The following is a 13,953-nucleotide window of genomic DNA, read 5'->3' as shown; positions in this document are numbered from 1 at the left end:
TCATTGAAAGGTGAGGTGAAATGTTATTTTCTTCAGGATGCCCGTTTCTCACGCTAAAGCTGCATGTTCCAGGTTAAAACAATGTGAAATGTCACCGATGGATTCTTACGAATGAGAGTCTGGCAGCGGGACACAGTCTCTGAGTTTCGTTTTCACTTTGCGGAAACTTTCCCCTGCGCGGCTCCTATTGGACACTTCGGTGCTCTCACACCTGTAGTTCATGATGAAAGAATCTTGTTCATTCACAAAAGAGGGAATGATGCAATTCAAACTGTTTCGTGATAGTTTTAGTTTGAATTAATTCATCACGTGCAGCGTTGAGATAAACTAGAGGAACATGAAAGCCTCTAACAGACACACATCTTCATTCCTTATGAAAAATAACAGACATCAGTTTTATGCAGGGGTTAATGTGTTTGTGTGTGTGTGTGTGTGTGTGTGTGTGTGTGGTATTATATTGTGTTTTACATTAAGAACATATATACAGGTATATTTACTCTGCAGCAGCTCAATGAAACAGGTGGAGAAGTACCCCTTGCCACGTGTGGCTTTTCACCTGAGCGCGGTGAGCCGCATTGACGTTCGGTTAGGGAAAATGAAATATGTGCGCTCTGCTTTAAAAGAGCCTCTGCAGGTCTGCTCCAACACAACACCATCCGAGCTGACTTCCTACTAAGACGATTTGAAGGAATTTGAAAATGCTCAGCAGGATCTTCTTCGCTTGCCTGTTCCTCGGTCTGTACAGCTCAGGCTCCTCTCTGAGCTGCAGATGGATTGATCATAAGTTCAGACAGTTCAGTGAACAGTCGTTGGATCTAATGGAAATGATGGTAAGTGTCCCGATCTGCTGTTTCAATGACTATTTCATCCATTTTTTCTGTTTGTGTTAGTTAACTTAATCACATGATGTGCGTGTGTGCAGGTTAATAATTCCACTAACAGCACTGGGGATGCTGAGGAGGAGAACACCGTGGCCTTCCCTCTTCATCTCTACAGCCAGGCCTCCAAAGCATCCGTGAGTCATCCTCACCTGCTGTTTCCTGTGAAATGCAAAACATAAGAAATCATGACAAAGCAGTATGAACATATTCCTGTACTAATCTGTTACTGCTCTTCTTCTTCTTCTTGCAGGCTGAGGATAAAGTTGCTTTGGCAGTTCAGGCTCTGAAGGAGGTGTGTGCCCTGTTTGATGAGGATTACAGCTCTTCCTCGTGGGAGGAGAGCACAGTGGAGAACTTTCTCAATGTTGTGAACAAACAGGCGGATGAACTTCTCTCCTGTGTAAGTTCACTTTCAGTCACTCCTCTGAGCTGAGAGGTCGATCACATTCAATATAACATAACTCCTGGCAAATGTAAACAGATTACATGAGAAATGATTGTTTTTAAATGCCTTCCAATCTTGTAATTGATTCAGATTGGGAGCCACGGCCACAAGAAGAAGAACACAAAGCTGCACATGCATTTCAAGAGACTGTCAAACCACATCCTGAAGAAAATGGTAAGTCTCCATTAGTTTAACTAATTCTCCTGTTATAGATGTGGTGTTTTAGGTTAAGAGCATATTGTGATAATAATGATTGAACATTGTTGTGTCTGCAGGGTCACAGTGCTGAAGCCTGGGAGCTGATCAGAGAGGAAATCACAGCCCATCTGATGGAAATAGACCAGCTGGTTGCATCTTTACTGACTGCCAACTAAACTCTGTCTGTTATCTGTCCGTCACATGAAGGATGAGTTAGTCTTTTAGACGGCTCTGCTAATTTATATACAGTATTTTTTATCTATTTATTTATTGAGTGACTATTTATTTGTCTGTTTTATTTATTTATTTTCTAAATTTGTATGAAGAAAACCGGAATATTTTTCCTCTGTCTCCGCTGTATCAGCCAATAAAAATGACACCTCTTACAGCCATCAGAAATGTGGTTTTTGTTTTTATTCCTTTTGAACTGAAGGGTGGAATTAACATTTTGTAATGATCAAGTCAAACACACGCAGAACAGATTTCTATTCAATTATTTCTCATTGGTTTACTGAAAATATCACCAACAGTGAAGTGCACACACCAATCTGCAGGATCAGAATTAAAAACATCAATTTGTTACAGTATATTTCAGTTTAAAAGCAAATAATTTAACTGTTATCTATTTATGATCTCGTCAGGCATCAAAAGATGTGCAGACATCGCTCATCTTTGCTGCCTCTGATATTGTTTTGCCCTCAGTTTATTCAGTTTTACTACCTCCGTCCCATTGTCTTTGTTTCGGGCTCACGGCAGTTCAACACCACAGAGAGAACAGATTTAGATGGATTCACACTTTAATTCTGTTTTCAACAAAACACTATTAGAGTCACTTCACCCGCAGAGCTTGGTCTGACTTTTCCGACTCATAGAGATGCTCAAATCCTGTCTCTTAAACCTTTAATCTGCACTTTAAAAGAAGGGCAAAAAAGGTTACATTTACAGCACAAAGTTACAGAAATTTTTCATAGAAAGAAAATGTAGGTTTAGCTTTCATTTTACACGAGACTGTGTGTATTTTGTGTCTCTCTAATGTTCAGTGAAGCATGTTATTATAAGGATCTTACTTATATAAAAAGCTGCAATATATCAAATCAAGCTTACAATTTCTTTATCATATTTACTATTTACTGGTGTTATTATGTAAAACGCAGTTATATTAGGTGAACATTGTGTAATAATCATGTCACTTCCTTTTAACATGCCATTGATGGCGAATGAGCGCTACTTCAATAGAAATACATTTTACAGAAACAAACATTAGCTCTCAATCCGCAGTGACACTGCGATCATTTCTTTATGCAGTCTTTGTTGATGCAGATTCTCAGCCACCCATGTCATTGTAATCCTAAGAGATTGAATGAGGGCAACTGGACTTCTTTTAGTGTCTTGAAGACCGTTCATCTCTCAACTGAAAGACTTCTTCAGGTATTCAGAGAGTTAGCCAGGCCTGGTAACACACTGACTCACTGTCATTGATTCTCACAGGAGCCTCCTTCTGTGAATTGATTATTCAATTAAACTCTGTTCTTGTCCTTTCAAATGTTGAAAGTCCCCACAAAGTTCAAACCTGACCCAAACCTGCATCCCAAATGAACACTTTACACTTAAATTTAACAGTGTTGCGATACTTCTATACTCAAAATCTATGTTTATTCACAGTTACAGGTAATTTTTCATGCTGTGATACCTTAGAAATGTAATTTTGCGGTTTAAAAAAATGTAAAAATAAATACTAATGAGGAAATACTCTGTAACATTGCAGATTTTTTGTCTTTTTCTCACATTATGGATGTTTTGTGGCACTCCATCTGTCTTTCTTTCACCCCAAAAGATGAAAGTTGACCCCTCAAAGAAGTTCCATTGTATCATTAAACCTTAGAAGCTACACTTGTTTAAACTAATTACAGTTCAAAATATAAAGATGTTTATTAAATATGTTTTGCGTATGTTTGCGTTTTTCTTTTGAAATATAGGCCAGCATCAACTTCTCGGGCCTTAAACTTTAAAAAAGAACAATAACAAGAGAAGCAACGTAGATAGGGAGACTTCTTTCTTTTATCCATCCAACACATTAAATCTTTCTGAAGTCCCTGAGATGTTTTCTATCTACACAAAAAGAAGGAGTCGTGCCCAGAGGAGACATATGCTTCACCTTTTCTGTATTCTTATTGCTAAAGGAAAAGAAAACGTGTCGTGATTGGATTGCGTGGGACAGGTATCTTTGCAGTCTGGGACATTTATGTTAAAAAAGCCCACACCACCTTCCTTTATTAATATAACAAATCTTTAAAGAGATGACTCCACGCAACAGGACCCCGAACAGGATGAATAGATTAAAAAAATGCCTAAACAATTAGAGATGAACTCACAACAGTCACGCTGTATATGAGCCCGTATGGCTTATATCGTAAGAAAACAATAAATTAGGCTAAAATGCAATAAAGCTTGATGAAAGAATTATCATCTGTACCATTTTTAATGCACAGGGGGAAATGCTCACTCGGTAAACTACGGTTTTATCGACTGTCATCGAAACTGTTATTCAGAGATATAACACAAATAAGCTAATGCTACCCATCACAAGTTGAAAACAGACTGCCAATACCAGTGAAATACGATGTAAAGAATGAGATCCAAAGCAAAGACACGGAGGCTACCTGGTTCTCACGCGCAGGCCGCGCGCTTCAGGTAAAACATCGAAATGTCTCTGACGGCAGGCCGCAGATACTTTCATTTTCTCTTTGCAGGAACTTCCCATTTATAGCACCCAAAGGACAAAGTTCATTTAAAGGATTTTTATGAATTTACGCAGAATATTGCGATTTGATTTAGGCCTAATATTAAAAATGAGATGTTTAAAAAAATACTTTTGTCATTTAACAAGGCCGGAGGGTTAAAAGGCTGCTTGTAAAATATCAGTGTACACACGTTTTGTTCCATTTAAATGAAATAATTTTCATTTTAAACGTATTGTTTAATAATTAGTGAAATTGATTAACAGTTTTCTACAACCTTCTTCTGACTGCCGCAACAGAGAACACCTTTGTTTCCAATACCGAAGAATACATTCTTCCAAGTAAACTCTGAGGAATCCCCTCCAATAACCCTCTGTGCTGTTGTCTGCCTATGTTTTATTTTATGCATCAATATCTTATAATGACGTGTTTGTTTTTCCTTTTAATTAAAATTCGAAATGGTCTATGTGACTTTTTCACCTGTGCGGTCTGTTGAGGTGAAACCCGCAGGTGACGTTCCGTTTTCACCACCATGGTGGAAGAGGAAAATGAAAAGAGCGCCTTCTGCTTTAAAAGAGCCGCTGCAGGTCTGCTCCAACAGAACAACTGGACACATCCAACTTCACCTCATACAACAACGGCCGGTGCTCCACTTTCCAAAGATGCTCAGCAGGATCTTCTTCGCTTGCCTGTTCCTCGGTCTGTACAGCTCAGGCTCCTCTCTGAGCTGCAGGTGGATGGATCATAAGTTCAGACAGTTCAGTGAAAACTCGCTGATTCTTATAGATATGATGGTAAGTGCGCTGATTAGCAGATTCAATGTTTGATCAGTTGGCTGTCTGTTTACTTAATGATATGTGTGTGTTTGGGATGCAGGCGAACCATTACCCCGGTGAGCACACTGAGGTGGCCTTCCCTCATCACCTGTACAGCCAGGCCTCCAGAGCATCAGTGAGTCATCCACATTTAGCCTGAAATGCTCAAAAATATCAATAATATTTGAAAACGCGTGTAGCTACTGCTGGTCTCAATAACCCGGTCCACGCTTCAAACTGATGTCACGACTGGTTTTCTTTATTTCCTTTGGTTCGTCATGAACACCGTGAAAACTGACAAGCAATAAACAAACACATACCACGCATTAACATTAAACAAAAAGACATACAAAAAAGAATCTGTAAAGAAAATACAATATAATATAAATTCAAGCCATTACCGTGTACGCCTTGTACCAGCGGTAGGTTTCTCTCGAGCGTTTGCAACGCAGTGCACACCAAACATTTCTGAAATTCCTCTACCTGACCCCAATGCTTCCGGGTCATATAATGTCCTTAAGGTCACGTGACACACACGGCCCAAGAATACAACAAATGATTAAAATAAACGAAAACAACCCAAGAACAAAATATAATCACATCCATTCACACAGCAAAATAAACATAACCAAAAGGAAACAAAAACCAAGCAAACTTTTGACTTTATAATTATTATTAAAATAGCCTAAATCACATGTTCCCACACAGGCCTATCAGTGGCAGCTACACTCCCACCAAATTACCTTAAAATACATTCAACGAATGGTAATTTCCCAGCATCCCAGTACATTAAACCCAGCACATAATTAAAATCTTTAATTCATCATTGCATTCTTCATTAAGTACCTCACTGGATTTCAGCATTCGGTTACCAGTACAACCAACTTTTGTATTGGCCGCTCAATAATGGAGGGTTTGGTAACACGTTCACCTTTTTTCCCCAACCTTCGTTCCCCCATTTGTATTACAACTTTACGTACTAGTCCATCATCACTCTCGCAGACCCCCAGGACCCTGGCCAGCTTCCATTCATTGCGAGAGACTTCATCTTCCTTTACGATTACAATGTCCCCAACCTGCACATTCCTCCTAGGATAATGCCACCGTTGCCTTAGAGAGATGCTGGCAAGATACTCCTTCTTCCACCTGCACCAAAACTGCTCACACAGATACTGAACCTGCCTCCATCGCTTTTTTGTATAGAGATCTTCCTTATCAAATCTGCCGGGTGGGGGAAGTGGGATAGAGGACTTCATGGTAAGCAGATGGTTTGGAGTGAGTGGCTCTAAGCTAGTCGGATCACTTAGGCCATCCACTGTAAGTGGGCGGTTGTTAACTATTGACATTGCTTCGTAAAAGAATGTTCGCAGAGAGGCATCATTTAGTCGCCCAGCACATTGTGCAAGAACTGAGCTCATCACACTCCTCACTGTCCTGATCTGCCGTTCCCAGCTGCCACCAGCATGACTTGCACTTGGTGCATTCAAACAAAAATCGCACTGCTTGGTTGCCAGGTAAGCAGCCACTCTTTCCTTGCTGACTTCCTTTAGTGCTTTCTCCAGCTCTCTCTTTGCTCCAACAAAGTTGGTTCCTTGGTCTGATCTAAGATGTCTAACAGCTCCCCGGATGGCTATAAAACATCGTAAAGCGTTAATGAAAGCATCAGTGGTCATATCCTCCAACAGTTCTATATGAATCGCTCTGGAGCAAAGACAGGTAAAGAGAAGGCCATACCGTTTTTGCACCTTGCGCCCTTGCTTGGTATAAAAAGGACCAAAGCAGTCCATACCACAATAGGTAAAGGGTGGGGAAGGATCTGTGCGGTCAGTAGGGAGGTCTGCCATTTGTTGCTGCTCTAGCGGCCTACGAGCTCTTCTACATTGGACACATTTGCTTATGTACTGAGCTACTGCCTTACTACCACCAACAATCCAATAGCCGTTGGCTCGAAGTTCATTAAGGGTCTGTCCTCTACCCTGATGCTGTAAATTCTCGTGGTGGTGTGCAAGAACAAGCCGCGTAACATTACTCTCCTTGGGAAGGATTACTGGGTGCCTTACTTCAAATGGTGCCATCGCTCTCCTTAGTCTTCCTCCCACCCTCATTACCCCATCTTGAAGAAATGGGTCCAGTTGGTACAGTTGGTTGCTGCAAGCTACCTTCCCACAGTCCTGGCTGAGCGTTCGCATCTCCTCTCTAAAGGCTGCTCGCTGTGTAAGCTGGATGAGAGTCGCTGTAGCCTTCCTTCTTTCCTCCACACTCAAGGGCGCTGACGTCTTTACCCTCTTTGCCAATCTTTGGATTCGAGCCACAACATTTACAGCCAGAGGCCATTTTGAGAAAACTGACAGACATTGCAAAAAATCAGATTCTTCTGCAACATTAGTGTTCAAGACTTGGACAGCTTTGACCTCAGGGTCTCCCACCAACAATTCTGGCTTCTCTTGACTGGCAACTATCTCTCTTCCCCAGAGAAATCTGGGTCCTGTAAACCAGTTGGAGTTGATCAGTTCTTCTACCTTAAGGCCTCTAGAGGCATGATCAGCAGGGTTCTCCTCTGTGCTTATGTAGTGCCACTGTTTTGGGTCTGTGGTCTCACGGATTCTCTGTACTCGATTTGCAACAAAGACATGAAACCTTCTAGCCTCATTATTGATATACCCTAGGACTACTTGTGAGTCAGTCCAAAAGTATTCTCTGTCCACTTTGAGGTCAAGTTCTTCCTTCAGCATGTTGCTCATTGCTGCAGAAATGACTGCTGCGGTCAACTCTAGTCGAGGTATAGTGACAACTTTGGTAGGGGCGACCCTTGCTTTCCCCATAATGAAGGCACAATGAACATTTTCATCATTCACTAGCCTGACATATGAACACTGACCATAGCCATGGCTACTGGCGTCAGAAAAATGATGTAATTCAGTTCTCAAAGTCTTTCCAAAGCCTTCAGGTATGAAGCATCTTGAGATTTGTATTTTTTGCAAGTTCGGTAAATCCTTCAGCCAACTCTCCCACCTTGGCTCTAATTCACTTGGCAGTGGTTCATCCCAGCTAATGCCCTTCCGACACATTTCCTGCAGCACTCTCTTCCCCAAAAGGACAAAGGGGGCCAGGAAGCCTAGAGGATCATAAATGGAGGACACAACTGAGAGGATTCCACGGCGTGTAGCAGCTTTCTCCCCAAGGGTGACTGAGAAGGAGAAGACGTCTTTTTCTACATCCCACTTTACCCCTAGCACATTTTGCACAGGAAGATGATCATGGTTAAGATTTACATTCTTCACCTCAGCAGCACGGTCAGTCACACTAATTGTCTCCAGAACATTTCTGTTGTTAGAAAGGAATTTGTGGAGATGCAATTTTCCTTTAGCACATACAGCTTGAGCGTCCCTTACCAACTTTATGGCCTCATCAACAGACTCCAGGCTTATGAGCCCATCATCTACATAAAAATGGTTCCTAATGAAACTGGCAGCCAATGGGTAGTCTTTTCCATTCATGCTGGCAAGCTGCTTCATAGCATAATTAGCACACCCTGGAGAAGATGATGCTCCGAAAAGGTGGACCTTCATGCGATATTCTGTGGGTTCTGCATCTGTATCACCATTCTCCCACCACAGGAATCGCAGATAGTCCCGATCTTCTCTACGGACATGAAACCTGTGGAACATTTTTTCCACGTCACACATTATGGCAATTGGGTGTTTACGGAAACGGCAGAGCACCCCAGTAAGCCCGTTTGTAAGATCAGGCCCGGTCAACAAATGATCATTCAAGGCTGTGCCTGCATACTTAGCAGAGCAGTCAAAAACAACCCTGATTTTATCTGGTTTTCTGGGGTGATATATGCCTTGGTGTGGTATATACCACAGATTGCCTGTTTTTGCTTGCTCTTTTACCTTCTCTGCATCGCCATCTCCAAAGACTCCTTCCATAAATCTCACATAATCCTGCTTGAATTTAGAATCTCTCTCCAACTTTCGTTTCAGGTGTTTCAGTCGAACTAATGCAAGTTTCTTGTTATCTGGAAGATGAGGGCGTGTTTTGAAAGGTAAGGGCATCTCAATGTGACCGCATTCATTTTGGTTGACGCCTTTGCTTAAGAGCTGAAGAAACTGAACATCCTCCTGTGATATACTCTTCTCTCCTATTCGGGTATCAGCAAAGTCAAGTTCAAGTGCTTTTATGACAGAAACTGGAGTCACTGGATGCATTTCTCTGACCGATATGCGATGGCAAAATCCGGTCACACACTCAAAATTAGTATTCTGCAGCACGCTTCCTACAATGCTCCATCCCAAGTCTGTCTTGATGGCATATGGCTCATAATCACCGCCTGTAACAACTTGCCGTGGTGCCAGTGCTCTAGAACAATCATAGCCTATAAGCAGCCCAACTTCACAATCCATCTGGGCATGCATTTTGTCCGCTATTGGAGCAAGATGTTTCCACCTCTTGGCTGTCTCAGGAGTGGGAATGTGTGCTCGTTCCAGAGGGATGAAATCCCTCGTGTAAGTGGGAGGTAAGTTGACGTAACAATCTGATGTAAAGCCTCTAACTTTGAGTCCACTAACACGTTGGCTTTGTACCACCGAGTCTACTCCCATCATTGTGGAGAGCTTTAGCCTTACTGATTTCATTTCTATCTTTAGCTTTTCACACACTTCCCGGTCGACAAATGTATGACTGCTCTGAGTGTCCAATAAGGCATACACGAGAACCTCCGACTCTGTATTGGGTGATGAGAGCCAGACTGGAACAATCATTGATGTACTGCTGCCCGCTTCTCCACTAACAGAGCATGACAGTGACACGGTGTTCTCTTCAGCTGGCAGAACTGCTTGTAAAAACTCATTTGCTGCAGGACGATCTTCATGCAATGGTGTAGGGTGGCGTTTCTTACATAATGCACATGTTGCTCTATTCCTGCAATCTCTGGAGATGTGCCCCTTTCTCAGGCATGCAAAGCACAACTTATTATCCAGCACAAATGTCCTTTTCTGCTCTGTTGATCTTAACATTAATTTCTCACATTTGTAGGTAGCATGATTTTCTCCACAAAATGCACATTTTACTGATCTAAAACTAGACGCCACTGTTGTCAGGAGTGCATTAGAGTCTTCAGTGTCACTATCATCATTGGACTTGGCTGAGGAACAAGCTGCTTCTGTGGATCTTACATTTGTTGCAAAAGTATTCGCTCGTGACTGTTTTGTTTCTCTAACCGTCCTCTCCTCTGTATTCTTAATTGCATGAAGTGACGATACTGGATTACATGCTATACGTGCCTCTTTTGCAATGAATGCAGCAAACTCACTAAAGCCAGGATAGTCGTTGTCTTTGTCTAGTTGTTCTGTGACATAACGATTCCACCGACTTGCCACCCAATCAGGGAGTTTAGCCAACATCTTCTGGTTCTCTTCGCAGTCGTTCAGAACCTGAAGGCCCTTAACATGAGGCATAGCGTCGCAGCAGGATTGTAAAAAGTCACTGAATTCTCTTAACTTTATATACTCCCTTGCACCAATCCTTGCCCATCTGTTGAGTTTTTCCCTGAAGGCACGGTGTACCACAAAGGAGTGACCATATCTCTCATTCAGCTTCTTCCAGGCTTGTTGATAGGCCTGCTCATCTTTCCTATAGAAGCTACCCTCCAAAACTGACTTTGCTTCACCGCTAATGTACTTCTGCAAATAGAATAACTTGTCTGCTGCATTGAAACATCGTCCTTCTATTAGGGCCTTGAAGCTTGTACTCCACTCTATAAACTGCAGTGGATTCCCCGAAAATACAGAAGGTTCTGGAACAGGGAGTCGAGTTAAGGCCATTGACTCTTGCAGCGCCTGCACCAGACTTACTTCAGTCCTTGCAGCTTGTCCGGTCAGGTAAGCAACACTGGGGGGAAGTGGGTTTGGATCGATCATATCATATGCTAGGCTACCTTGCCTGCTTTGATCTCTTAATTCCTCCTCTTTGTATGCTCTGAGTTTTGCTTCCATGACCTCAATGTCTCTGTGACGCTCTAGCTTTTTTAATTGCTGACGCTTTGCCTCTATGTCAGCCTCCAAATCCAGTTCAGCTTTCTTCGCTGCTAGCTGTGCGGTGACTTCTGCTCTTTTAGCGGCAATACCTCCAGTTTCAGAGGCTTGGCCAGAGCGCAGGCTATGGTTTGTGACTTTAGAAACGGTGGATCCATATATTGATCGTGCATATTCATTGTCAAGCAGCAAACCCAACCTTGCTTTCTCTGCCTCAGCATCAAAGTCTCTGTCCTCTTCAGTTGAGCGCACCCCCATTAACTTCAACAGATCTGCTGTAACGGCTGTGCATGCATCAATTTTCCTCCTAATTTCTTGACTTGGTGCCATTATATGCCGTATGCCATCATACAAGTCTCTCAGATCACTTTCTAGTTTCTCGACTTCATCCATCATCTGAAATATGGTTGACTCAGTGCACAGAGTCTTCAACTCCGATCTTACTTCTCTGACTTTGATTTTCCATTTTTCATAGGCAGACTGAAATCTTTTTTCTTTCTGAGATTGTTCTTGTTCTTTTAGTTCTTGCATTTTTGGCGTGAAACGTCTGTCACGGGAAGACTTTCTAGTTCCGCTTGTCTGAGCAACGGCAGCACTAGGCTCTTTCATTTTGACCTCTGACTTTTCTGTGCATGACGTACATGAAAAATGTCTAATAGCATTCTCTGCATTTTCACCTTCAATAACCTCTTTGTTTAGACCACAAATATTACACTTTGATGGCTCCACAAACACTACTTCAGTTTCTTTTGACATACCATCACCTGCCTCTTTTTCGTTTTGATTAGACATTTTGTAATATTTAAAAAAGTTGATATAAATTACAATGCAACAGTGCTTAAATGGCAGCACAGATGCTCAAAACCCATATTTTCCATTAAAACGCTTTTCACACAATCATGACATTTGAGATGACAAGGATACAATTCAAATCCCCCTTACAATTGTAAACAAAGGCATTGGCAAGGTAAATATAACGAGAAAAGTGTCTCTTGCCTCTTTCTTCACATCAACCAAGGTAGCATCTCTTAAAAACGTAATATACGACCTGTGATACGGCAGAGTCCGACGAGTAACTGTGGCCCACAGCAGGAACAAAGCGGGTAGAAAGTCCTCAATAGTCCAGCACTGAAGACGCGAAGATTGTCCCGTAATCCACCGAAAAGGCGCGCCCACGCAATTCAGTTCCCACTTTGCGTGAGGCGAGCCAACTGCACCCGAAGACCTGCGATGGTGGCTACCGGAGTTAGCAATCCAGCCGACCACAGGAGACTGACAACCACGTGATATGAAGGAGACGTGGGAGCCGAAGATGGAGAACGGCTACCCGGTCACCCAGGAAGGAGGGTGAAGAAGTGACCCGCAAGGTTTCGCCGACGATCACCACAGGAACACAGCAATCCTTGGTCAGAAGGCCACGTTTTCACTGTAGCTACTGCTGGTCTCAATAACCCGGTCCACGCTTCAAACTGATGTCACGACTGGTTTTCTTTATTTCCTTTGGTTCGTCATGAACACCGTGAAAACTGACAAGCAATAAACAAACACATACCACGCATTAACATTAAACAAAAAGACATACAAAAAAGAATCTGTAAAGAAAATACAATATAATATAAATTCAAGCCATTACCGTGTACGCCTTGTACCAGCGGTAGGTTTCTCTCGAGCGTTTGCAACGCAGTGCACACCAAACATTTCTGAAATTCCTCTACCTGACCCCAATGCTTCCGGGTCATATAATGTCCTTAAGGTCACGTGACACACACGGCCCAAGAATACAACAAATGATTAAAATAAACGAAAACAACCCAAGAACAAAATATAATCACATCCATTCACACAGCAAAATAAACATAACCAAAAGGAAACAAAAACCAAGCAAACTTTTGACTTTATAATTATTATTAAAATAGCCTAAATCACATGTTCCCACACAGGCCTATCAGTGGCAGCTACAACGCGCCACATCTTTAACACTACTGATAGTATAGTGCTATGTAATATATGGGACTGCTCTTCTTTTTTGCAGGCTGAGGATAAACTTGCTTTCGCAGTTCAGGTTCTGCAGGAGGTGTGCGCCCTGTTTGAGGAGGATGACAGCTCTTCATCATGGGAGCAGAGCGCGTTGGAGCACTTTCTCAATGTTGTGATCAAACAGGCGGATGAACTTCGCTCCTGTGTAAGTGTGAATTATGATTTATGGACCTGTGGCTCCTTCACATTGAAAGCTGATTCATTTGCCTTGTGAAAAAACTGAAGAACAAACTAATCTTAGCTTTTGCTCTTTAGGCTGGAAGACACAAGACCAACAGGAGGCTGCATATGTATTTCAAGAGACTCCCTCGCCATGTCTTTGCGCAAATGGTAAGCCTGTCTATTCATTCTGTAGGACCACTTATCTTCCTTTGTTTCTTACTTTGGTAACGATAACATTGTTGTGTCTGCAGGGTCACAGTGCTGAAGCCTGGGAGCTGATCAGGAGGGAAATCAAAGCTCATCTGATGGAAACAGACCAGCTGGTTGCATCTTTACTGACTGCCAACTAAACTCTGTCAGTCACATGCACCTGCATATTTATTTATCTATATATTTATTTGTTTCTGTATTTATCTATTTATTTATTTGTTTCTTTTTTTATCTATTTATTTATATATTTATTGACCATGTATTTTTTTAGATAAGTATCATGATAACAAGTTCATAGAGATGTTCATTCTGTGAGAGAAGATACTTTTTTTCAACATGTTTTTCTTTAATTAAAATGACTTTCTGAAGCAAACTGAATTCTGTTTATTGTTACATTAAGAAATGACAAACATGTTTTTATTTGAAATGTCA

General features: G+C 41.9%; 2 protein-coding genes across 2 annotated transcripts; both read left to right on the top strand.

Moving 5' to 3' along the window:
- The first annotated feature begins 698 nt into the window (after positions 1–698).
- Positions 699–1,700, top strand: LOC142373888 (interferon a3-like). The gene is made up of 5 exons (XM_075457351.1): positions 699–830; positions 923–1,015; positions 1,132–1,281; positions 1,417–1,500; positions 1,602–1,700. Exons 1-5 carry the CDS (start codon positions 699–701, stop codon positions 1,698–1,700), a joined length of 558 nt encoding a protein of 185 aa, XP_075313466.1.
- A 3,224-nt stretch (positions 1,701–4,924) lies between these two features.
- Positions 4,925–13,661, top strand: LOC142374044 (interferon a3-like). The gene is made up of 5 exons (XM_075457545.1): positions 4,925–5,056; positions 5,139–5,213; positions 13,145–13,294; positions 13,405–13,479; positions 13,563–13,661. Exons 1-5 carry the CDS (start codon positions 4,925–4,927, stop codon positions 13,659–13,661), a joined length of 531 nt encoding a protein of 176 aa, XP_075313660.1.
- Positions 13,662–13,953: the final 292 nt, after the last annotated feature.

This window comes from Odontesthes bonariensis, chromosome 23 (assembly GCF_027942865.1).
Source record: "Odontesthes bonariensis isolate fOdoBon6 chromosome 23, fOdoBon6.hap1, whole genome shotgun sequence".
Lineage (NCBI taxonomy): Eukaryota > Metazoa > Chordata > Actinopteri > Atheriniformes > Atherinopsidae > Odontesthes > Odontesthes bonariensis.
Note: the sequence above shows the minus strand (reverse complement) of the source record. Positions and strands in the feature narration are given on the sequence as shown.